This window comes from Helobdella robusta, assembly GCF_000326865.2.
Source record: "Helobdella robusta unplaced genomic scaffold HELROscaffold_14, whole genome shotgun sequence".
Classification (NCBI taxonomy): domain Eukaryota; kingdom Metazoa; phylum Annelida; class Clitellata; order Rhynchobdellida; family Glossiphoniidae; genus Helobdella; species Helobdella robusta.
This window is the reverse complement of record NW_008703782.1, coordinates 4,143,559-4,170,981: the sequence shown is the minus strand read 5'-3', so window position 1 is coordinate 4,170,981 and position 27,423 is coordinate 4,143,559. Positions and strand designations below refer to the sequence as shown.

The following is a 27,423-nucleotide window of genomic DNA, read 5'->3' as shown; positions in this document are numbered from 1 at the left end:
TCTCTTCTTTTGCGCCATCTTGTCGCGCAATTTCGGCAGTAGTTATCTTTTAGGCGGTGTTTACAATCACGACGTAGATGGCCTTTTTCGCCACAAATCCAGCATTGGGGTACACCATGCTGTTGGGGTTCGCGTTTCACAATCACCTTCTGGCAAGAGCATTCTTCATGTACTTGGCGTAGACGTACGTCACTTTTTGATGCATGCTTTGCCGATTCAAAAGTGAGACTGTGCGCAACGGCATCCTTGAGTTTTCGTTTATCTGACAAGAGAAGGGATTGCTTGAGTTCCGAATCACGAAGGGCTTTGATAAACGTATCCAGGGCAGTTTCGTCTCTGTGCTCGGGGTCTGATGTTGGATACGACAGCAATGTCAACCGTTCGATATCTTGTGCCAGCTGCTGAATGGATTCACCAGATCGTTGCGTTCTGTTTCTAAGTTGAGACCGATAAATCTGCTTCATGTGTTCTTCACCATAACGTAAATCCAACGCGCTAACCAGAACTTCATAGTTGAAGTGGTTCTCCGCCGGAATCGTCTGAAGAACCTCTGCTGCTGAACCTCGCAGGGCCAGTATCAGTGCTGTTGCTCGTTCTTTTCCGTTCCAACAGTTACTAGTTGCCGCTGCTTCGAACTGGGTTTTATAAACGTTCCAGGATATCTCTCCGTCAAATGCTGGTACCTTCAAAGTTCTTCCAGATGCGTGATCTAACGGCATGGCCATTTTTTTGGATTGCTCCAATTCTCGCTTCAATTTGTCTATCTTGTGATCTACCTCAACGGTCTGACGATCAAGTTTCTGTTCGATCATTTCTATTCTTGTTGACTGTTCTTCAATCTGTTCTGCCACTTCCAATTTTACGTGTTTTAGCTGGTCCTTGATCTGTTTTAACTCCTCTGTCTGTCGTTCGGACTGTTCCTTGATCTGTTGTTTTAACTCTTCTGTCTGTCGTTCGGACTGTCGTTCGGACTGTTCTTTGATCTGTTTTAACTTCTCTGTCTGTCGTTCGGACTGTCGTTCAGACTGTTCTTTGATCTGTTTTATTTCAGTTGACATACTAAGCAGAAGTTCCATCATTTTGGCGGTTGTAAACGTGCCTGTGCTAATTTCATTGTCTTCGTCAGCACCATCAAACTTGAATTCGTCTGGGTTCTTACCTTCGTCAATGAGAGCTTCTCTCAGACGTGCAACTAGTACTTCTTTGTTGCCACTTGTGACAAGGCTTCGTTTCTGTAGTTCTTCTCGTAGTTGAACTACGTTCAACCCACACAGTTTTGACATCGTGTTCTTTTTCTACGAGTAGTAATTCGCTGGTCGAAGATCCCACTTCTGACACCAATGTTATAATACTCGCTGTCGTAACCGGTTTACGATGCGACGGGTTCAAATCTTCGATTGAATAAAATACTCCAAACAGTTATTAAACTTTATTTACAGAAGAAATCAACTATTATTAGTTATTAAACTTTATTTACAGAAGAAATCAACTATTATTAGTTATTAAACTTTATTTACAGAAGAAATCAACTAATCGTTTATTTCCAGTAAATTCGCACTAACGCAACAATTAACTTTTAAATCTTTCAAAATCTATCGCTATGACAACGTCAACAAACAATTCAAATATCGCTTTAAATAATTCACCGAATCGCTATTCACAAAATCACGAATTTCACTAATCACGAATATCACTAATCACGAATATCACTAATCACGAATATCACTAATCACGAATATCTCAATCACGAATATCACCAATCACAAATATCTTGCGACGTGCGCTTATATACTCTTCGCAAGCGTCGTTTCTAGATTCTTCCCGATGGTCCGATTCCAGCATACTCTAGAACGTTCCAGTCACTAGAACATTCTAGAATACGCTAGAATCTAGTGCGTTCGGTAGCACGGTTATAACAATATGTTTGTAGTTCGTAAAAATTAAGGTCTATTACCAAACCACACACACACACATACACACACCACACACACACACACACACACACACACACACACACACACACACACACACACACACACACACATATATATATATAATATTACATTGCTGTAATCTTAAACGCTCGTTACTACAGACAACAACGTTATAACTCAAAGATCCTTATTTCCTACACTAGTGATGTAGCTTCAAAGGTTGAAGGTATAGATTTCCGATAGATGAACACAAAGGCTTCAAACGCAAACTTGGTTCAACGTTTGAATGCTAACAGTAATAGAAACACTAAATTAATCCAACTAACTACATAAAGCACATTTATGACTTCTCTTCAGACCTCGCCGCTAACATCAACTTCGCTATTAGCAACCTCTTATGTAGCCTCTCTACAGTAGATTTTTACGTACATCGATGGCATGAAAAGATTTTTTGGTTTATAATCAATGACAAATAGCGAAGATAACAAATATAACAAGATAACAACAATTCATTATATGGTGTAATTCCAGATAGATATATAACAATATTTGTTTGTTTATGTGATATATTTTGTTTGCTGCATATATGAAATTTAGTGATATATAAAACATATATTATGCAAATCTGAATAAACATTCATTTTATTAAACATGTTTATATATTCACATGCTTACAACTACAACTATAGTAATTACAATGTATGGCATTGTTCAGACATCATGCCTGTATAAAAGCCTGTCTACATGCAAGCAATTTCACATTTAGATGTTCGATGAAGCCGCTCCCTGCGTGCCGTTTCTAAATATTGCATTGTAATTGATATTTTTAATACCATCGTTTTGTTAGTAGTTATTTTAAGCAACAATCCTATACAATACAATACATCATTCATAAGCTTGCAACACAACATATGTTTGCTTGTATGACTGGTGCACTTATATAGAAGAAGCTCTACGTACATACATACATGTCGTGTTGTATCTTGTATGGATTGTTGCAATAAGTATAAGAAGGTTTATTTATTAAATCTCACGTGACGGTGTGTTTACGTTTTCTGACATAAACTTAAAGCATGTAATTTAGTGTCTTTTTAATTTAAATGACCAGCTGACTGCATAGAAGAATGACGAGATAAAATAATGTAACTCTATTTTTTTATGAAAACATTTTAATTAACGCTATTTATTAATTAAGAACTAAAATTATGTGACAATGTGCTTTCTAATTGAAGAAATAGTTCTAGAAATATTTTAGATGAAATTTTTTTTTTAAAAAGTACCGTGGAAAAGAAAAAGTTGAAGCATGCATAGCGCGCAATAAATGACTATTAATTAATATGAAATATTTGTTTACGTTACAAACGGCCTACTTTCAGCAATTAATACTACTCGGTTTTCTTCTACTAACTCCTGTACTAACTTTCTACACAAATAAATGGGCAGTGGAAATTGAGGGTGGTCCAGAAGTCGCTAGGAAATTGGCGGAAAAGCATGGATATGTCTGCTTGGGTCAAGTAGGTTCAGTTTGGTTTCATATATTTTTTATTTTAAGAAATATAGTTATGTGTATAATTTATAATAATTATTTTATTTAATAAATTTTTTCATTTCATTGTATGGTTTTGTTTGGCTTTACTTTACTACTTTTACTTCAATCTTTAATTTAATTTAATGCTCTCTAATCCTAATAGTCTAATTTCTAAAAAAGTAATAGAGTTGATTTTATTTTAATTTAAAATACTAATAAATATAAATAATTAATAGTCTAATAATAAATTTTTTCAAAAATTAATAAAAATGTAAAAAGAGAACAAAATTTCTCTAATAAACTTTATTAGTATTTATAAAAATATTTTATAAATAAACTGAAAAACTAAAGTATAAAATAAAAGTATAATAAATAAATTGAAGTATAGCAAATTAAGAAAGTACTGATGAAGTCTATTAATTCTATCAAAAATCAAATAGTTATTTATGATGATGGATTTTCACATGCATACTAAATTATAAAAATTAATAATCATAACAATAATCTTATCATTGATAATGCATTCATGCATTAATCTCTAATATGTAGTGTTAATTTTGTCTTTATATAATATATAATTTATTATAAATATTTATAAGAAGATGGGTAGAAGAATAATTGTATCTCCCTATTTGTTGACTTGTGGCTGAATGGAATATAATGTAAAATTGTAGACATGTGTTAATTCTAGGTGTTAATTTTAAATCATTGAGATGTATATTATTATTATTTTACTGTATAATTTTTTATTGATTTTTAATTAGTAATGTAATTAAATACTGAAAATTTTAACAATAAGTTTTAATTAAAAAAATTTGTTAAAAATATCCCAAACACTGACTGGCATTTTCAATTTAAATAAATTTGAAAATGTTTTGATCATGGCTAATTCAGTGCTGTCTGTTATTTAAGTTAAGCAAATTATAAAACATAATAAGCATGTATATTATACATGCTTATTATGTTTATTTATATTATTTATGTTTATTTATTTTGTTTATCTATGTATATCATGCTTATTTATACATTGTATAAATATATATACAATAATATTTAATTTTTCAAATATTCTCTGTGAAATACATTTTTTAAATTTTTCCAATACAATATATTTATATAATAAATTTTTTCAAATATAATTATTTTGATAGATTTAGTTTTTGTTATAATGTTATTATATGTTTAACATGTTTAGTGTTATACATTTATTTGTGACTGATTGACAACTTGATAGTTCACTTATTATTTACCAGTTATATAGACTATGGAGCACAAAAAAGCAAACAAATCTAATGCTACTTGAGCCAGAGTGACTATCTATGTATGACCTTTAAATTTTAAAGTTTAATGCTGTGCACTGTATTTGGGATTTTTATCAGCAGTTTAACAAATCAATTGACTGATATTTTTCTTAAGATTCAAACAATGAATGAATGAATGAATGAATGAATGAAAGAATGGATGGATGGATGTATGTATGTATGGATGAATGAATGAATGAATGAATGAATGAATGAATGAATGAATGAATGAATGAATGAACAAGGCTTTTTATAAGCTCTACAAAAATAATATTTGTTTTTATATTTCAAGTGACAATAGTTAAATTCAGGCTGTACAGAAGGGATTTAAACATTTGATCAGTCTATCTTAAGTTATTTTTAATTCAACAGTAGACACATAATCATTGACTTTCAGATATTTAGTCCTGACTAGAATAAAAAACTTTTAATTAATGTATTTTTTTTATATCAAGCAAAAGCATTTTAATTCTTCATTTAATTGTTTTGCTTGCAATAGTCTGGATAGCTACAACTAGAAATGTGATATAACCATAGTGACATTCAGAAATATCAGGATAGACATCATCTAAGTCTGATTTATAATTCAGCTAAAAATATTATTTTTTTTTTTTATGTAATTTGCATATTTTATGGAAAAGCATATGAGGTTATTAGCATTTAAAAATATTGTGGAAAGTTTTTAACTGTAAAGCTCATATTATTTTCTGCATGATTGTATTACAGACTGCACTTCAATCAAGCTGATTGCAGTTACCTTTTTACTTATTTTTATTCTCCAATGCTTCAAAAAGTATTGGAGGATATATATATATTTCTATTTTTAAACCACAAAACACCAACAACATCAATCATGTCAATAACAAAATGCAGCTATTGCAATATGTACTATAGCAAAAGCATTAAAGTGGAGATGACATTACAACTGTTACATCAATAAATAACATAATAATTTCTTTAATAATGATAGTTATAGTTATTTTTAGTACTGCTAATAAAACCAATAAAATTATAACATCTACAATACTAGTAGCTCTAGATTGGGTTTGCAGATTATCTACTCATTAAACTGTGATTTAAAAATTCCAAGCAAAATTTGTATTCATAAAACACCATTGTTAAGTCTGTTGAAGTAGATTTTGCAGTCAACATTTTTATCAGTTCCTGTGGATGTGTTTGCTTCTGGAGGAACATTTTTAAAACACACGAACTGCATGCTTTGTATGTAATTCTGTGAGTTTCAACATTTAAATGTGGTTGCCATGGACACATACACAGAAAAAAACACACTCAAATATAAGCATACACAAATGTAATTATTTTATAATATCATCTTTTATATTTGTTATTATTTGAATTGAATATACTGATCTGGAGGTGAATTCATTGAAAAAATATTGTCTCATAAGTTATTTGATTAATTGATATTAATAATAATTATTTTGGGTTTCATTTATTTCATTTGGGTTGTTCCAGTTTAATTTTTGCATTTTTTTTTTCATCTTTTCAATTTTTAATAAAATTTACACACAAACCGCACACACACACACACACACACAAACACACACAAACACGAAACACGAATACACTCACTCACGTACATACAAGCAGATGTATACACAGATGTACCATACAAACATACACAATTGTGTATACATGTATACAGTACATGTCCCAACATAACACGCATACATATTCACACAGTTTAAATTTCATTATCCATCCATGCAGTCTGCTGGCTGGCTGACACACTTAACCCTATGGTGGTTAGGTTATTAACAGTGATGAACTATCATTATGTTGAGGCAATCAAGCTAATAATGAAAAATGGTGTTATACTGAATTCTCTTATGTTGTTGTTAGTGCTGTTGTTGTATCATCCTTTTTTAAATATTTATTTTACTATTGTATTGTTGTTGTCGTTGTTGATCATTTCTATTGGCAATTTTACATTTTTGGCTTATCTGCAGAGATGTTTGTTTATGGTGTGTTTGAGTTTTTGCATTTTGTGCTAAATTTTGTTCCTTACCTGTGGAATTTTTTATAATGGAATTGGGAAAAAAGTTGTAAATATTACACTCAGTTAATATTTTTCGTTCTTTCATTTGTTCATTTTTGTTTGAATCTTTTTTTATATATAAAATTTGTTCAATTTTTCTCACTAAATTTTTTTATTTCATTAAAAAGTATTTTGTTCCTAAAATTAATCTGAACAATAGAAGGAAAATAGATAAAAAATTGTAATTAGTAATAGATCCCAATTTACAATCTGCAGTTCAATTTACACTAATTATTCAGCAGCTGTAAGAGAATTTTTAGTGCCTACAACATTGTAAGACATTTTCAGTACATTTTAGTTTATTTTGTAATCAATAAATTATGAATGGTTCGACAAATTATTTTGTGGTTTTTTCTATGTTGCAGATTCCTTTATAAATAATTCAACAAAGTAGATTAAAAAAATTTTTTTTTGCTTACAGCCGAAACTTTTATAAATATTTTTTGGTTTTTGGTATTTAAAAATTTTCATTTGGAATTTATTAGCATAATTTAGACCATGTTGTTAAATTTGTTTCATGAACTGTTGTTATTATGATCATCAAATGAATCAACATTGATGAAATTTATTGAATAGAGCAAATGCATGAGGCATGAAATTCTGCCTGGCCTGACAGGGCCGAATCATTCATCAAATTTACATTTTATTCAGTTCACTTGTCTATGGTTACTTATCTTTATTAAATGCTCTCATGAAAATAAGTTTTAATAGTTGAAAATTATTTGATAAAAATGCATTTAGCTACATAGAAATTTCAACCCTTGCTAAATAACATTATTAATAACCCCTGCTATATAACATGCGACAGAGCAACGCCTTGTAGCAACGCAACAATCGTTAGCTCTGTTCATTGGTCCATTCAGTTTCGTTGATGTGGCAATTTCAAGCCAGCAGCCTCCTTGCTGCTCACAGAGCCCACCCTACCATCAAAATTCAACAATATTTATTTCAGTACACAAATTTGATTCTTGTTATTTTTTTAAAACTTTTTGTAATAACTTGTATGAATTTTATTAATTAACGTCGTTTAATGCAAAATTTTTTATTAAAAATAACCGACATTATATTTGCACCAACCTAATAGGCAAAACATTACAATGTCTTCATAATGTGCCTGAGATGTCATGTTAGATTCGAAATAGCACGCATGCATGTGCCTGATGAATTAATTTGAAGATGTCCCACCAGTTTTGAAAGCATTCCAACGTTTGACTGACATGATGATGTTTTTCTAATTTTCATTGTTCTCCACGGTATAACCAGTTTTAATTCTCCTGATGCACCTACCTACTCCAACTTTCCGTCAACCCTGATATGATTGTTATGATTTTGCTATCTTTTATTTGTGATTGTTTTTAATGGATATGTTATGCGTTGTTACAATTTGCAGAGAGAACAGTTTTTTGATTATTTTTTTTTATAAAAAGTTAATTCATAAATTATTAGTGATATTGTTTTTAATTAAAAATTAATCTTTTACGCTACCATATTATGTTTCAACAAATTTAAGTGTCAATGTGAGGAGATATTCGAAACCTATTAATTTGAGAACATCTCAGGAGCCGGTTTATAATTGCAATTATTTCAATGAATTTTAATTTAAAATTACTAACGTTTGATAAATTTTTGATTGGATCTGCAGATTAAGTTTCAAAAATTGATTGAAATTTAATTCATGATAGATTTGTTAATAATTTTATTGTCATTCAATTAAAAGTTGATTTGCTAGTATTCACAATTCAATTTAATTTTTTAAATGTAAAAAATTTGAAGGTAGGAACTCTGGAGAACTATTACCTGTTTGAAAGCAGGAGGTTCAAGAAAAGATCTGTTCGTCAATCTCAACATCGGCTGCAGGCTCTCGGCCGTGATCCTCAGGTTTTTGTTTTTTTTTTAAATTTTTCAAATTTTTTTTGTCAACTTTTTTATATGTTTAATTTCTAGATTTTCAAGTTGGAAAAGCGTATTGTTTTTTATTGTGTGATTAACATTTGCTGAGGGGGTTAATAGACAGGACGGTCTTATCGCCTGTCACATGTTTTTAAAAACAGTGTTTTTGGTTGAGTTGGTCTGTAAAGTCTATTTCTAAATATTCAACTCGGAAATATGAGTTTTCATTGAATCAACCACTCAAAAACTTTTGTCCTAAACACCATTGAAATTTCATCATATTGCTTTTCAATGTAAGGTATTGACTCTTTCTCACATGAAATATCTTCATATGCATAATTTAAGTCAAATTAGTGAGCACATCAACTATTTTAACATTAAAAGGAAAATTTCCAACTTTCAATTTTGCATACCAGGTCTTACTCATATTTAGTTTCTGTTTCATGTTTTTGATGTTTCTATTTAATTGTATGGCTTATTATATGGGTTTTTCATAAATTTGTCTAATTTCAAGTAAAAACCATTAAGCATGTATAGCCTTTATACATTTTTACACGCACGCACGCGCGCACATGCACATAGGCAATGCAAGTTATAAAATCAACTGTTTGCTTACAATGCAAGTGTTTGATATTAAACAAATTTATATGTTTATTTAGCTAAGTAGAGCTTATTCATGTTTGGGGAATAGGTGAAAAGGTTGCAATGAAACAAATGTTTAATTGTTTTAAATGGTGATCTACTGACTCTTATTATTATCATCGAATCATCAAGTATTTCTCTACTGTTTTTTCTAGCACTTTTTCATAAAACTGTGTGGTGAACGAAAATAAATATTTAAAAATTTATATTCATGACTAAGTAGATAGCCAAACTGCATTCAATCATTTGTTCTACGTGTGCGCGCGCCTGTGTGCATGCGTCTATTCGCGTTTTGTGCCTAAGTGTGCGCGTGTGTTGGTGCGTACATGCATGTGGCTGTGGCTTGTTGTGTGTTGGCATGGCAACACTCAACTCAATATATTATTCTCGACTGACAGGTGTTTCATTCAGTTAACTTCAGCCATCACTGGATGGAAATTCGTTCTGGAAGCTTGTAAACTTACATTGAGTTGTACGAATGTTTGAATTTGTACTTGCTTTTAATTATCATCACTGTTCATTTTTTATTTGTATGAAATCCACAGCAGTGTTTAATTATTTTTCAATAGAAGTTAACAGTTAGCATTCTTGTTCGTTAAACAAACAATAGATGTGTTTTCCATTTAAATTTCTAATTATTATTCAAGATAATATTTCTAAGCTTTTTAATTAAATATTTAAAAACATTAAAACGTTTTTTTTCAACTTATTTCAATTGACTTTTCTATGCTAGCCTCCGGCACTTGAGTATTTCTTTAATTCATATTTAATGTCGTTTATTTATTTTACCAGAACACTTTTATTATGTTTAGTGTTTGTGTTTTAATTTACAGAAAATTAATAGATATGAGTAGAGATTTTCAAAATTGTAACAAAATGTTACATTGTGGAATACATTGTCGTCGGCTTCAATGTCCCAGTTAAAAATGTTGGCATTCTTCAACGTTAGAATGAACTATCTACAAATTTGATGAGATGGCACGTAAAATCTTCAGACCAAAAACACATGTTTAGATAAATTTGAGGTTATTAAAGGAGAAATAACCTAAATTATTAAAGGAGAAATAACATAAGTTTTATTCATTCCTTGATTTAAACAATTTAGCGCAACCTATCTATCTCATGTTATAACATGATCGTTCTTAATTACCCTAACATACTATGGTGAACATGTCTATGCAAGCATGGCTCTCATTTAAGACTAACAAACTTAATGAATTTTGTTTTTAGATGTACAGTAGTTTGTATTTCTTGCTTTCAGTCAATTTAGCGAAACTGAAAGACCGTTTGGCTGTGTTCTTTCTAGATGATTTTACATTGTTGAAAGACGTTTGTTTTTTTTGAGGAAGATCGAACCAACAGGTGACGGATAAACCGAACGTAGCAGGGATTCCATTGATTTGGTGCAGAGAAAATTCCTCAAATGATGTTATTGATTAACGCGTTCTTGCTAGAAATGTGCATTTGTTTGTTTGCATGGCTTCTGAAATAGTTTATTAGTTGTTTTCATAGCATTCTTAATCTATTTTCATGCCCGCAAATTTGCACACGCCTGCCTGTTTGCCGATGCTGGTTGATGGTGATGAATGATGAAGGAACGCACTGTTTTTTCATCTCCAAAATGACGATGATCTCATTAACGGTTCTTGAGCTAATGGAAACATGGCAGTCAAATTATTGTATACACGTGCATTCATACACGCACACATGCACAGCATACCTACCACTTTAACACCCACACGTTACATGAACGCACACACACACACACTGAACGCACGCACACACACACACACACACATTCACACACACACACGAACATTAATACAAACATTTCATTGTTATTTTTATTGAAGAAATCTAATAAGTTTAAACAAATAAATAAATTTACTTGGTCTATAATAATAACCAACCATCATGATGCTGATATTTTTTGCTGCAAAATTTATTGATGTTTTTGTTTCCATCGTGCTGAACTTTACTTCAATTAACCCATGTTGGTTCAACATCTGCAGAGTTGAATGCAAATTTGTTGGTTTTCACCAATTATGGTGGAATATGATCAGAGGATAATTTTTCCTATCATGCATCATTACGTCATTAATCTTTTTGTAATTGCAGCGCGTAACTCCAACATGCTGGTTGGTTGAAACATGCAGTTGATATCATCTGGAAGGAAGTCGTAAACAAAATAAATTTAAATTTTCAAAACCCACCCTTAAAAGACGAGATAAGACTTTTACATTGCATTCGTTCACAGGATATAGTCTGTAAATCAATATACATACATCTATAGAGATTGATTTAATGTGAAGATTTCCTTTTTACTGTTCCTCACTAATTCATGGGTTACTATTATTATCTGTTCACCATTGGTACTTGCGTCACAGCATGTCTAGGAAAACCATCTCGTTCTAATAATGTTGCTCGTTGCTCCATGAGAAGAAAGATTAGGATTAGATTTTGTTTGTTTAGGTTCTGTAGATTCTGGTTTGTATTTATCTACAATTATTATTATTGTTATTTTATTTTATTTTTCATTGTTAAATTTTACTTTATAAATGAAAGGTTACGATCACATCAGTCGTAGTTTGATGCATTGTTCAACAGTTGAACAGTTCTTATCTCGCCATAATATATGTTGAACAGTAATTGAACTAACATAATATAATACATTATATATACATGTATATAAATGTTAATTTTATTTATTCATTGTACAACTTAACCATTGAAAACTGCTTAATCATTGAAATCATTGAGCACTGAAGTAATCAAACTTTACAAATTACGCGCAATGATTAATTGCCACTGATACTAAGCATATACATATAATGTACAACGTGGTTATTGAGTTTAATGCAAAAACATTTTATTGCTTGTCATCACTATTTTTAATAATTTTCTCTCGATTAATTCTCAGAAGTGCACGCACGCACACACACCTACGCACACACACACACACACACGCATGTGAATTGTACACTCAATTCAGTGTATCTCACACATGCATGTGATAGATGGAGATTTCTATGCATTCGAAGCCAATAGCTGTTGAAGCAGGCCAGGCGCTTTAACCTTTACACCATATCGCCGCATAATATTATTTTTTCACATATAAAAACTCAACATAGTGAGGAACATCGCCATCGAAAGATGCATACACAACGATGACGTCATTATTGATCTGCAGCCACAACTTGTCATTATTTTTCAAAGGTTATTGATTAGCACCGCTCAAAATTCATGTCCAAGTTATCGTTCATCGTTTTTTAAGGCTAGTTAGTTGGTTGTAATGGCGGTTGTTGTTGTTGTTTACGTAATTATGTTGATGATGAAAGAAGTGGCGACTGTTTTTATAAATGGGATTGCTCAATAATGGATGCGTTATTTACTGCATGCCTCCGATTCTCTACTGTCCTTAATATGGGTGGGTGTGAACCTGAGCAGGATTTCCGGCGGAGGATGGTGCTCGCTCCAACATTTTCTAACTTAGTGAGGTAAAATGATAATATAATGTGCTAAGAATGGCGACGATGATAAGGTGATAAAGATGATGATAATGATGGTTAAAACTGTGATAAAGTAAAACTATTACAATGATGATGATGATGTGGTGATGATGAAAATGATGGTCAGTGGCAACAACATTGCAAAGTCTTAGAAAAGATATTTTGTTTGAAATTGTAAACATCAAGTTAAATCTTTTACTTTTTTTAATGTTATTTCATGCACTATGCAAATATGAATTCGTTAGGTTTATGAATGAACGAAGAGGTGCGGGCGTGCATTATTAATGTTATTTGTTGTTCGTTTCATGTTTGTTGTTCTGAAAACATTGTTGAAAAATGTACCGTGTTTTATGTTGCTACGGAGGGTGAAGTCATTTTAAATGGGGAATCAATGCAGTAAACATCCCGCTCATCATAATTGACTACCTTGAACTTTTTTTTATTGATCAACTAACTACTTGCCATTTAGTTGCAAATCTGCATCCACTTGTTATGTTTTGTTATATATTCTATGTTATATTCTTTCATCTGACGAACTGTATGATTCAACTTACTTTTTAATTTAAACATTTCATTGTTTTTAGATGCAAGTTTTAAACGGCAGAGGTCAACATGTGATGAATAATAATGCTTGCAGCTGTCAGGTCATTAATATTCCTATCATTCCTCACGTGGCAGCAACAAAAACATAAGAGGATGGCCGCCAAGTCGAAAACTGATTCCGTATTCTAAATTAAGTGTTTAATACGCAGACGAAAATGAAATTGAATTCATCTGTGTTGTGTTAATATTCATCTTAAGAGGATATAATCACACCATGTCAACTCACACTTTTGGTCCATTCGTTAAAATTATTTCCATTCAGACATCACTAAAAGGTATAAAAACTTGAGCAACACAAAAGCATTATTATAGTTAATATCGCAGCAACAACATAAGTACCTATACAACGTAACTAGTCTGAATCGCAACAACACAACAACAGCACTGCAACCAACAACACTCCTGTATTATACATCATAATTTAAAAGTTCGCCCACAGTCTAGCACATCAACACCAACCACACGTTTTTATTTAAAACACAACTTTCAACACAGATAGACCATTGTTAGGATTCATTTAATACAGACTTCAATGAACAATGCATGTGCAACACTTTCACATCAACTTCATCACATTCACTACTATCACTAATCTCATGTTAATTACTAAGAAATGATTACTTCAAATACACTTCATCCTTTTCACACCAGATTACATGCCGCAAAACTACTCATTATTTCTATTTTGATCCACGTATAAGTTTTAAATGGTTGCGCTAAATGGCTGATATGTGAGTGATTCGTTATAAAAAAATATTTGCATGTTGTTGTTGTTGTTGTTGTTGTTGTTGTCGCTAAGGTTTTCAAATTCTATTGATGATTTTGATCCCATTTGTTTCTTAAATTGACTGATGCTTCATGTTTGATTAGTTTTACATTTGTCTTGCTGAATTAAATTTCGGAATTTTTAGCTGCTGTTTTAGATATTATTAACACGTTCAAAAGCCGCTAGCAAATAATTTTTATTCAAAACTTTTTTTCTTCTTTTGGGAACTGTCATCCAGATGATATATAGATTGTTGACGGGCTTGTTAGATGGATAATGAACAATTCCTCATTATTTATTTACTATTAAGCGTCAATAAATTTTTATTGAAATTTTATTTTCTTTTTTCTCACCCCATTCATCATCGTCACTGCTGCTGTTTCATGTTGAAGCCTTTTGAAGAACTCCAGCGAATTGTCAATGCGTTTGATATTTAATCATCTTCGTATCTCGTGAGTCACTAATCCTTTGAAGATTAACAAACTGCAATTACACTAACGATTATCTACCTTTATAGTAGATAATAATGATGTTATATAAATAAAAACTATGATGTTATAATTACTGCCAGGCTAATTATGTATCAGTGTCATTTTAATGATTTCCAGCATTTTTATAATAATAAATTAGATTATTTACTTGAGATTTTTTTTCTCTTTATTCTATAATCTTTCTTAATGTGTTGTTTTTGCAATACACAATGACATTTATGACTGCAATCCAATAACCACTTGTGATAAGGTGGCTGTGTTTGTTTAGCAATTTATAACTGCTCAGATGAGATGGGAGAGTAATTATAACTACTACCTGACTGCTGATTACTTATGTATTTCGCATCTTGCATTAAAAGTTAATTGCATATGCAGACATGTCTCTTAACTGTTAGTTCTCAAACAATAAATTTTTTTTTCATTTCAGATAAAATGGGTTGAGCAGCAGGAAGGTCTTAGAAGGTACCCCAGGTCATTCCTACCAAAGAAGATGAAGTTTTCTGACCCTTTGTGGCCCAACATGTGGTTTATGGTCAGTCATTATGTCTGTTCTATCTATATCTTAATTCTCTGGTCACTTTTTTAATGATATTTCATTAGTTTAAAATATTTTGAACTAATGCCATTAGTGTTGCATGCTATGATTTGTTTGTGGCATTCATTATTTATTTGTTATCGTACATGTATGGCCGTTGAATAATTTTATTTTATTTTCTTCTATTACAACTGAGCATGTGGTCTGTATAAAGAAAAATGCTCAACAGAGTCATGCGTGCGCATGCCAGCAGAACATCAATGGGCTTATTGTTATTGTTATTTGTAATAAGAAATCTTGATGATTTAATGCGACAAACAACGTTAAAGTTGAAGTCACAAAGTTGCAAATTTTTTTGATCTTATCGCCGTTGGGGTAATTATTGTTAAAAGAAATGTTGTTGTTATTATTAATGATCATTGGCACTAGAGAGATTGTAATGGGAATTGATGGTGTTGTATTTGATTTTGCTTTACTTGAGGTTATGGTAACTGATGCTGTGGCACTTGAGGCTGTGGCACTTGAGGCTGTAGCACTTGAGGCTGAGGTACTTGACGCTGTGGCACTTGAGGCTGTGGTACTTGACGCCGCGGTACTTGACGCCGTAGTATTTGACGCTGCGGTACTTGCAGTTATATTTGTTGTATTTATGTCTTGGAATATGTTCTTGGAATATGTAACTACTGTTTAGTTATTGAAATGGATATTTTCATGATCCTGTTTTGATTTAATTTTATTATTTTAATTTTCATCTGTTTAGCAATGTTTTCAATTGAGAACCCAAATTTTAATCAAACTTGAAAAAATCTGGGCATGATCTGAGCCTTCAGATTACATGAAATCCAATTAATTTCATGCTCATGCTCAAGCTAGTTTTTCTGTTCTGACTGATATTTTTATTGTTATTGTTATGTTTACTGTTTTCTGTTTTGTTGTTTTATCATTGAATATATATCTGTGTGTATGTGTGCGTGCGTGTGTGTGTGTGTGTGTGTGTGTGTGTGGGTTTTTTCTGTCTCTGGGGGAGTTGGCTAGGTTGTATATGCGTTATTTGTTGCGTGTGTATGTGTGTATGTTTATGCATTTGATTTTATGCGATGCAGATTCTTGTAAAAATATGATTAGCCATGTAACATTTTGATACATTGGCGATACAATATGGTCAGTGGCGGATCTAGACAACTTTGACAAGGGGGGGGGGCAAAATATTGAAAGTGTTTAAAGTTTGACGGGAGGGGGCCAAAATTTTCACGTGGGGGCCAAGATTTGTGGTAGTCTGGCTGACGACTTTTTTGGCTGATTTTATACATAAAACGGTCTTTTTTCTGTTTTCTGACTTTTATTAAAAAACTGCTCACAACGGGGGTGAGAAGTGGCCTCCTGGCTCCTCCCCCTAGATCCACCACTGATTATGGTATATTAATACATTGTGATAGAGCATTTTAATATCATGTGATGATGTTTGTGTATGGCCTATTGATACATGTATACCTGTCTCACTAGTTAAATTAATTAATTCTTCATCTACTGTTTTCTCTGGATTCAATCAATGTTGTTTAAAAATCAATTAAAAAATTTATAATTTAGTTTTAGGCAACTCTGGTACACTCAAAGCAAATTATATTTTTAGATGAAATTTATTTTTTCAAATCAAATTTATTTCTTCAATTTTTATAACTACAAGTCACAATCAATCAATCAATCTTTGTTTTGCGTCCAGAGACCCGGTTCCCCGAGGTAGGACGTTGTTTTCTTTGCCATCAACTTTTTGCGCCAAATTAGACGATCAGTTGTATTCATTTCATTTAAATTTAGAGCTTTCATGTCTTGCTCGATTGTTTGCGACCAGGACTTCTTTGGACGGCATTTGGGACGTGTACCAGGTACTTCAAAATCTGCAAGAGAAGTTATGGCACTGTTTCCACTTCGTTTGACATGACCAAACCACCGCAGACGGTGTTGCCGGCATTCGTCCTTTATATCATCTAAACCAGCACGACGAATTAACTTTTGCTTTGCTTTGGATATTTCTGACACTTCCTTTTGTACAAGTTTATTAAAATCTTTCTAACGTTGTCCTCGTTTTCCAATCATTGTTAGATGAATATGTACGTTCCTCAAAATATGTATATTATCATGGCTTATAGAAATTTAGTAGCATTCAGAATGTTCCAAGGTGGAATGGTGGGACATTTGGGGTAAATAACCAGTTTCACTTTCATTTTCACTATCCATCTTTTTTATTCATGACTCTCTGCTAACAAGATAATAGAATAATAATAGTTAATAGCCATGCTCTTATTATCCAGTTGATACTTTGATGGTTTTCAAGAGCTATAACCATATACTGGACATCTATTTACATTTTATGATTTTATGATCTTCCTTTAAGTCTAAACATTATATATATATATATATATATATATATATATATATATATATATATATTAATATACAGTTAAAGTCCGACCCATAACGGTTAGAGACTATAAACGAGGATCGATAAATAATATATATATATATATATATAATATATATATATATATATATATATATTACGTACGTATATTAATATATCATATATGCTTCATCATATTATTTTATGTTTCATACTCTCAAAAAATTTACAATTTATGCACATTCATATGCATATATAATTAATTTATACCTGCGTATTTTCATATGAAGTGCGCATGAGCGTTTGATATTAAATAATAATATATCATATTGTTGCAAATTTTTGTACTTTTAAAATGCAACTTTTATCTCTCTCTCTCTCTCTCTCTCTCTCTCTCTCTCTCTCTCTCTCTTTCTCTTTTTTATACACACTCACACATACACACACACTTACACAAACACACACATGCACACTTACATAAACGTGGGTTGTTTTTTTTAAATGTTTTAAAATACGTGCTTTCAGTGGGGTTTGCAAATATTTGATATGCCGTGCTATGCCGTGTTATGCCGCGAATGCTAGTACGCAGTTTAGGTGTAAAAAGTTATGAACAGGTAAGAATTAATTGCTATGGTATATTCGTGCGTATACAATATTATATATTGAATTGAAAGAATAATTTATTTAGCAAAATGCACGGGAGATGAAGATGCAATGTATGTACTGACCACCTTAACCAAAATTGTGAAATGAAACAGAGCAAGCAAATGATAAATCAAAATATAACAAATAATTTCATTTAAATACAAGAGAAATAAAATTAAGTTGAACAAAAATTTAACAAAATCTAAATAGAAGTTAACTTAGCTAATAAGATTAATCAGCGAGTGTTAAAATAGTTAGAGTGGGCAGATGAATCGATTTTTTGAAAGGACCATACGAGGGAGAGTTCCTCACACTCACCGGCAAGGTATCCCAGAGCCGCATTGAATATGACAAGGCAGAGTTAAGAAATAAATTATATCTAGGAAGGTTAGATTAGGAAGGTAAAAATTGGGATTATGTAAATAAAGCCAGTTCATTATAAAAAGATTGACAGTAACCCAATCTATATATTTTGAAAAACATGAGCAATAAATAACTAGTGTACAATTGATAAATATAAATATTCACTAGATGCAAATAGATGGTAACGTAGTCAAATCTGAATAATTTGAAGAGAATGCGAGGGTCAAAACATGAAGATTAGATTTCGGAGCTGAACCCCATTTAGAAATATAATAAGTCATATAAGGTAGAATGAATGAGTGGTAGAGAGTGATTAAGATGAGTCTTGGAAAGTTAAATCTCAAACGATAGATAAGGCCTAAATTTTTTGTTAATTTACATGAAATATTTTTAATGTGAGAAAACCAAGATAAATTTGAGGAAATAATAATACCCAAAAATTTACAAGAGTCAACCCTTTTAACAGGGTTTCAGGGTTTTTTAATTTAATAAAATTACAGGAGAAACGACATCAATTCTAATTTTAGGACCAAATAGTATATACATACATATAAATATGTATGTATATATACATTGTATATATATATATATATATATATACAATGTGTATATATGAGGATAGTATGTATGCACACACACATTCGTACACAATTGTGTCTAATAGGTAATATGAAACAAGCTTCTTTCAAGCTCCCATAGCCAGCAGTCCCCTGTTACTTATCACTGTTATCTTAAACAAGTTCTTGTTATCATATTGGTTCATGTTGGTATGCTTGACATTGAGACACTGTTTAATTTATTGATTGTGCTGTTATTTGTTACCAAGCAGTTAGTCTTATTGTATTGTTCATGCGCGTGTCAAGGTCTTTAAAGTTTAGTTTAGTAGCTGGATCGCGTTTTGTAATGTAATGTTGCAAACGGGTGTGTGATTGTTTTCTTCCCCGCAGAGGCATACTGTGTTGCTCTTTTGGCCTCCTAGTGTTACATTACGCAATCTTTAAATCACTTAAAAGGAAGGATTGTGATCTCTTAATTGATTTTATTTCAGAACTTTTAAATCATTTTTTTGTATTACACAGATTTATTTCATTGAGTTAATTTATATTTATTTCCTCATCTATCTAACTCTATCTAACTGTCTGCTTATGTCTGGTTCAATTTAGTTTATGACGATGCTGACAGCGCTTAAGCATCTATAATTCTTTTTTTCTTTTGCTTGTTATGTTCATTTCATATGGCTTTTATTAAAGGCCATTGAAATCAAAAATTTCTTGCTTCATATTATTTATATAGTTAAAGTTAATTTTTAATTTAGTTATTGCAATTGAAAACTCACAACTTTTTTTATAGAATGTGTTGAAAAGTTCATCTTGATTTTCATAAGTTGAACATTGAGTAACGCAAGATAACGCTTGTATGATAACCACTGAATACCCTGGCATTTGAAGAAGGCGCCGTGCAAAGTATTATCAATTAAATGGACAGTTGGATGCCTGAGGCTTTAAAAATGCAATTACATGTAAAAAGTTGTTTGCGTGAAGAGGAATGAAATGCTACTGCTAACGTTTTCAAATTATTTTCCTGTCTAGGAGATGAAACAACTGAACAAAATAAATTGCAATATTTAAAATGGTACGAAGGGTTTCAAAAATTGAAAGGATTTATAAATTAATAGGTGTTTCAAGAGTGTAAAACGTTTCAACTTACAATTCATTTACTTCTTAAAATTACTCATTATAACGAGTAATTTTAATCTATCACACAACTGATAATTTTTATTTATTAACTTCAAAGTTTGTATTATTTGAAATTAATTCACGTGCTTTAGTTATCCTATTGTATCATTTTATGATAAATTCAAACAATTTAATTGTTTACCTTTAAACGATAAGCTTTTATTGCACTTGAGATATGTTTTAGTGCATTTATTTAATCAATGAATCATTTCAGTCACTTATTCATAATTTTTATCATATTGGCATTTAATTTATTTTATGTTTTCTTTATATTTTATTATTTAATTTGTTGTTTTATATATCCTCTGTAAAAATCACAACACAAGGTTACTTGAAGAGCAATGCTTGCTTGATTGTTTACATGAAAATGTTTTTTTAATTCAACAAAACCTTTTTTCATTTTTTAACTCATTTATTTATGTTTTATATTTTTTAATGAATTTTTAACAATTAATGTTGCAATTCGCTAGTTACTATTTTACGTTTTTGAAATTTTTAAATAAAACTCTCCTGAAAAAAATTATGCCTTCTTTGGGTTCTATCCCAGCGTGGTTGCTTTGTATTGTTTATTTGTTTGTTTATTGATTGATTTGTTTGTTTATTTATTTAATTAGTTATCTGTTTTGTATCTGATGTTGCAACAGTTGTATCATTTAGAAATAGTTAAGAACGTTTGTTTCGGCTGCATTTATTCTAGTAATGAATGGCTGCCGACTTATGTTCCATTACATTTCCGTTAAAATTTAGTGACGTATTAAAAGCCTTCCACAGCATTCCAGAATGAATGCATTTTATATCTTCTACCACATTCACTCTTCCTAAATATATTTCTTCTAACAAATGATTTGTCCTGAAAGTGATTTGCTACAAAATTACATTTGAAAATCTCCCCGAACTTGACATAGAACATTCAAAGTGTTAACAGTGAAAGTTCTTTCATTGTGCCTGTTCACTCTTATCTGTTACTGCCGGTGATGTGTATTTATGGGGTACAATACAACAAAAACAGATAAAAAATGACGCAACGAATGCATAAATACAACAACGCATGCACTTAATATAACAACAAATACAAAATTACAGCAACAAATGCCATAATATCACGACGCATACAAAAATGCAACATCAAAATTTACTAAATATAACTCGTGGTTCGTAATCGCGAATTCAATTTTTATTATATTGCATTCAATGATTGACATACGTGATAATTGGAGTTGATTCATGTTTAATGCTAGGTTCCTTTACATTCCATGCTAATGTTTCCCACAATCTGAGTTTCTCGTTCCAACTGATCCGATACGACTTACGTCAAATGTTTTATTTGGATTGTTGCCTTAAATAAATTTCCTCGTATTTACTTTGGAAAATCTTATTCCGTTGTGTTTCGTTTAGAAACTTATTGTTTGACTATATTTTAAAATTTCATCAGAAATGTTGAACCATGTTGGATTGTGTGTGATGACTCATCATGCATTTTAAGGTTTCAAATGATAGATGGAGATGTGCAGTGGAATATCGTCATTGAAGATTACGCTAATCATGTTGAACCTTTGGGAATGGAGATTGAGAGGTCATTAAGGAAAACTTAAAGCCAAGTAAGACTAACTTTAAGGACGTGTATTGTATAGGCACTTGTCAGTCTTGAAACGACGATTAAAACGCGAGGAAGTCGCAACCCACACACGCGCGTACACGCATTGCAAACACACACACGCGCGTACACGCATTGCAAACACACACACGCACGCAAGTTCATTTGTAGTAACTTCCAAGTTAAATCTAACTCAACTAGCTGGTGTAATTCTAGTTTTTTGTTTTCAATGAGTTCTTGAGAAGAACTAGATTTTTAAATATGGGCACTTATTTTATTTCTGGTTTATTTTTATGCTTTTTTCACTTTTTATGTATGAACGTAAAATTATACCAAATATTTTGTTGTAAATAATGTGTGAAGGCGCTTAACGTAGAACAACACAGCTCGGGAAGTGGGAACATAACTGGGAGGTCTTTCTTACTTGGCATTTGAACTCTGATAATTTCGTGAAGAACTTATTTTTTTAAAGAAAATGCATTCTCGTATATTTATAAACAAGATTTTTGTGAAGTGCAAAAGTATTTGTTTCCAAAAATGTCTTAAAAAGTTTAAAGATGTGTTTTCTTATGAGGAGAATATTTCTTTCTTAACACTTACAAGAGGTTAATGATCTGTTATATAGTAATTGAACTATAATCAAGCAGTCCTCCATCAAGTCATCAGCACATCATGTGCCGATCATCTCTCACTGAGATGCCTTCAACTTTCTTACACATGTATTTTGCATTTCCATCTGCATGCCTGTATATTTTTCTTTCCATGGGAACATTTTGTTTATTTTCATGCTTTATTATTCTTCTGTCATGTGATCAATTTGAGTATCAATTTACACAATAACTGTCGGCTGTATTGATTTCATGTGTTTTTATGTGGCATGTTGTTGTTGTTGTTATTGTTAGTGTTGTTGTTGTTAGTGTTAAAATAAAACACAAATATCACCTTCCAGATGAAATTTAATAATAAAAATAGTATTGTTATTATTATTTTGACATTTTATCACGATTAGACCTAAAAATATTTTCGCTTTGGAACTCTCTTCTGAACAAATTTATATTTGAAATGGAGATATACTTCAGTATTTGTTCATCTGATGCATTATTATGCAAGGAATGTTGCACAATTTTTCTTCAAGATGATATACAAGATACAACAACAACGACAACAACATCTTTTTCTCTCCTTCTTTTCTTCTTGGCAGTTGAAATTTTAGCATGCAGTTTCTTTTGCACCGAATTAACATCTGTTACTCTGTACAACACAATTTCCATAATCTCTTTTAGAATTATCATTCCTGCTCTTATTGTATTGTTGTGTTAATGCTCTGAGTGTGTTATGTCTTTCTGTGGTGATAAGTGGTTGGGTGTTTTATAATTATAAATAATTAAATTGATAAAAATTTATATTTAGGTGTGATTGTTTACTTTACTTAATAGATAGTTTGATGAGGTCACACCATTTAAAGAATGCATTTGCACTGTTTTGATATCATACAGATCAGTTAGACAACAGCAGTCGGAGAGTTCATTTTTTTCAGTAGATCATCTATTACGTTGAATGCTTCATTACATTAGTTTTATAAGATGGAAATCAATCATTTAGGAATAATTTAAATTATTTTACGTTATTTTATGCTATTTTTTGAAGGCTTGCTCTCTATAATTCTTGAGTTCAGAATTTTTCATTAAATATACACTATGGATACATGAAGAGACTATGTAAGACAGTAAGAGTTGATCATAATTCTGAATTAACATTTAACGATCATTAACATTAACAGCAGTAAACATTAACACGTACAGAATCGCAATGGATACACGATGAATGTGGTGGAGGCCTGGAAGCGTGGCTACACAGGGGAGGGGGTGGTCATTGCCGTCATCGACGATGGGCTGGAGCACAACCACACCGACCTGGCCGCCAACTATGTGAGTCGCCTGTGTGGACAATGAGGATGATGTGAGATGATGGTGATTTTGAGGTTGAGTTGACGATGTGGTGCATGATTGGTGCATGATTCTGGTGATGATTGGTGCATGATTGGTGCATGATTCTGGTGATGATTATGACGGTGATGATGGTGATGTGAGATGATAATGATGATTATGATGGTGTGAGATGATGATGATTACGATGATGATGATGATTTTATTTAGCATGATTAGTTATTGTCGATGTTTAACTGACAGATGAATGAATTTATGTAGGGAGTTTTAGTTTTGAAAATGTTTTATAATACACAATAAAGCACCATTAAGGAAATTGTAATAAAAAATTCCGTAACGGGGAAGACGTTGATGATTTAAAATATTGATGAAATATTTATGGAATGAACTGAAACGCAGTCACTCATTTGACCTCTCATCTGACTGATAACTCTCTGGTGATCTATTGTTGTGATGATGACGAAGAAGAAGAACATGATGACGATAATGATGATGATAATGGTGATGATAACAATTAGAATGGTGGTGATGATGATAATGATGGTGATGATGTCGATGATGATGGTAATGATGACGATGATAATGATGATGACGATAATGATAATGATGATGATGATGGTGATGATGGAAAAAACAAATTTGAGGGCAGTTGCAGTAAAATAGATTGACGATTATATACTGTTGTTTTTATCGGTGTTACAAATAAAATAATGTATATCATGATAAGAGCAATGAAGGGCCAATATTGCTGATAACAGTTCTGCTACTGAAAGAAATTTTTTAGTTCTGGAAATAAAATTTTAATTATTTAAGTGTAAAAAAAATGTTGTGAGCTTCATTTATTGAATCTAAATACAAAATAGGAAGTGGACATTACATAAAAATATGTTATTCGTTTCTGTTGAAGTTGATGTAAAGATAAATACATGTATTGGTGTATGCAAGGCGTTTGGTGAATGTCTGCTGTGAATATTGTTTCAGTATTGGACTGGTGTGAGACAGTTAGGATTTTGAGAGTGTATAAAATGGAAAGGCAGAAGTCAAATAAAATTTTTCAAGGAATAATAAATATATTAACATTGCATTCAACCCACAAAGGCTTGAATAATAAATATATTAACATTGCATTCAACCCACAAAGACTTGAATAATAAATATATTAACATTGCATTCAACCCACAAAGGCTTGAATAATAAATATATTAACATTGCATTCAACCCACAAAGGCTTGAATAATAAATATATTAACATTGCATTCAACCCACAAAGGCTTGAATAATAAATATATTAACATTGCATTCAACCCACAAAGGCTTGAATAATAAATATATTAACATTGCATTCAACCCACAAAGGCTTGAATAATAAATATATTAACATTGCATTCAACCCACAAAGGCTTGAATAATAAATATATTAACATTGCATTCAACCCACAAAGGCTTGAATAATAAATATATTAACATTGCATTCAACCCACAAAGGCTTGAATAATAAATATATTAACATTAGTAATAAATTTAGTAAAAATATTCGGATTAGGTTTTCATTTTATATTTTTTGTTATATACATAAAAGAAGTTGTATCCTGAATGAAGCTGGGTCATTTTTTAAGGAATCTATATTTTTATCAATAACGTTATTATTTGCATTATCATTGACGTGACAGCCATGAGTATGTAATTTATGTTAGCAATATTTTTTATATGACCGAAGATTGATTCATTAGGGTTAGCTATTTTCGTTGAAGGTTTGGCTGGTTTTTTTTTACTCATGACAGCGTTATTAGTTACGTGTTTTTTTTTAAAGTTTGGCGATATAACTTGCTTTTGTTGTTTTTGAAAATTTCATAAGTAGAACATTTGATAAAATTCGGTTAAAAATTTATTTGATTTATTTATGAATCAAAGGAAATTTTCTTTCTGATGATAAGAAATGAAGCATTGCTCAGGAAAAAAAATCCCATTTTTATACCAAAGAGAAAATTTTATTGCCGCGCTGTCTTGTAGCGTTTGGTTTTTGTTATTTATAACAGCAAATGTTTTGTCTTTGTCATTCAACCCCTAGTACTTAAATAAACATAAAAATTGAGAAATAATTAGGAAAGAAAAAGTAAATTTTTATGGCCAGTAACCGTGAAACGCTCTTTTTAATTAACCGGATACCCAATTGTTAACCATTTTTTGGATGTCATTTTATTATTTGTTTAAAAAAATTATAAAATTTTTGGAATTTCGTTTGAGTCAAAAATATCTTAATCCCGCAATTACATTTAACTCCTGTCTAGACTCCTTTTTCATTTTTTCTTTTTACATCCAATAATAATCACCTGTCTCGTGCTAAATCAATAGTTGAACATGTAGGTAGGATGTCACAAACGGGATATACATGCATGTACGCAGGTATGTAAAACATGCGTGTATGCAAGACAAGTTGTATGTATGAAAACTTGCTTCTACAACTTGTGTGCAACATTATGCTTATAATCCAAACGCCAACCACACCACTTCCAAATGTTTCCTGGATACTGTCTTTGATCATGTTTATTTTTTTCAGTGTTTCTTTCATTACTACCTTTTTATTCACGTACATTTATTAAAATGATGTGCCATTCCATTTTAGTCTCTAAATAGAAGTGTTGTTTCTATACATTAATGTCTAACCGTGATGGAAAAAATAGCGTTAGATTTTGCTTAAGATTTTTACTTCACGTTTTTGTAGCATTTATATATTATAAAATAACTTTTGTATGTAAAAGTTCCTTTGCAACAATTTGTTGATAGAGAAGAAATTCCTCAATTGAATTTTAATTTTAAAACATTTTTCAATATTCAAGTTTATACCCATTTATTTTGTGTGTCAATTTGAAAGATAAAACATTTTCATAATATGCAACATATTTATTGTATTCAACATAATTAATTATTCGACATAGTTATACCATTTTTACTACATCTTCTAGGCAGGCAGTAGTAATTTAAAGACAAAGTTATTATTTAATGTTTAAATAAATAATTTGAATTCAAGTGGTTAAAATTTACAAGTGACCATTTGCTCGTTTCAAAATCATTTCAAATTCCCCTCAAATTCATTTTTGAAATTTATTACTGAACATAATTGAAACAATCTAAAATTTGTATAATTTCCTTGAATGATTTTTTCAAAGTAAACCATGGCAGAACAAACAGGATATTTTGACATTTGAATTGTTTTCAATTATATGTGATGCTCTGTTAATGTACAAAGAGTTCTTATCTTATCATCAGCCATTTCGTTGATAGTTTTGGGTATTATTGTTCAGGTTTTTTCCCACGCTACATGTGCAATAATAAGACTGGAAGGAATCCGTGAAATTGTTATGAATGTTAAATAATTCTTTGATTTATGGCTCTATTTCAATTTTAGCGGCTTCATATAAATTTTGTTAAGATGTAAAAAATTTAATTACGTTTGCTGGGATTGATTGAATGCATTTATCGTAA

General features: G+C 31.1%; 2 protein-coding genes across 2 annotated transcripts in view; one reads left to right on the top strand and one right to left on the bottom strand.

The window, feature by feature from the left end:
• Positions 1-1,133: 1,133 nt before the first annotated feature.
• HELRODRAFT_74533 (hypothetical protein) lies at positions 1,134-1,283 on the bottom strand (the record flags this gene model as incomplete). The annotated part of the gene is made up of 1 exon (XM_009014918.1): positions 1,134-1,283. A coding segment is annotated over one exon (150 nt), but the record flags the coding sequence as incomplete, so codon positions are not given.
• Positions 1,284-3,358: 2,075 nt separating this feature from the next.
• The window catches only part of HELRODRAFT_149650 (hypothetical protein), a gene marked incomplete at both ends in the record, with an annotated part of 27,412 nt that continues 3,347 nt past the window's right edge, over positions 3,359-27,423 (top strand). Inside the window, 4 exons of the mRNA XM_009014917.1 lie at positions 3,359-3,448; positions 8,596-8,700; positions 15,151-15,255; positions 23,797-23,922. Coding sequence (XP_009013165.1) covers positions 3,359-3,448; positions 8,596-8,700; positions 15,151-15,255; positions 23,797-23,922 — 426 coding nt within the window. The remainder of the gene's footprint in view (positions 3,449-8,595; positions 8,701-15,150; positions 15,256-23,796; positions 23,923-27,423) is intronic.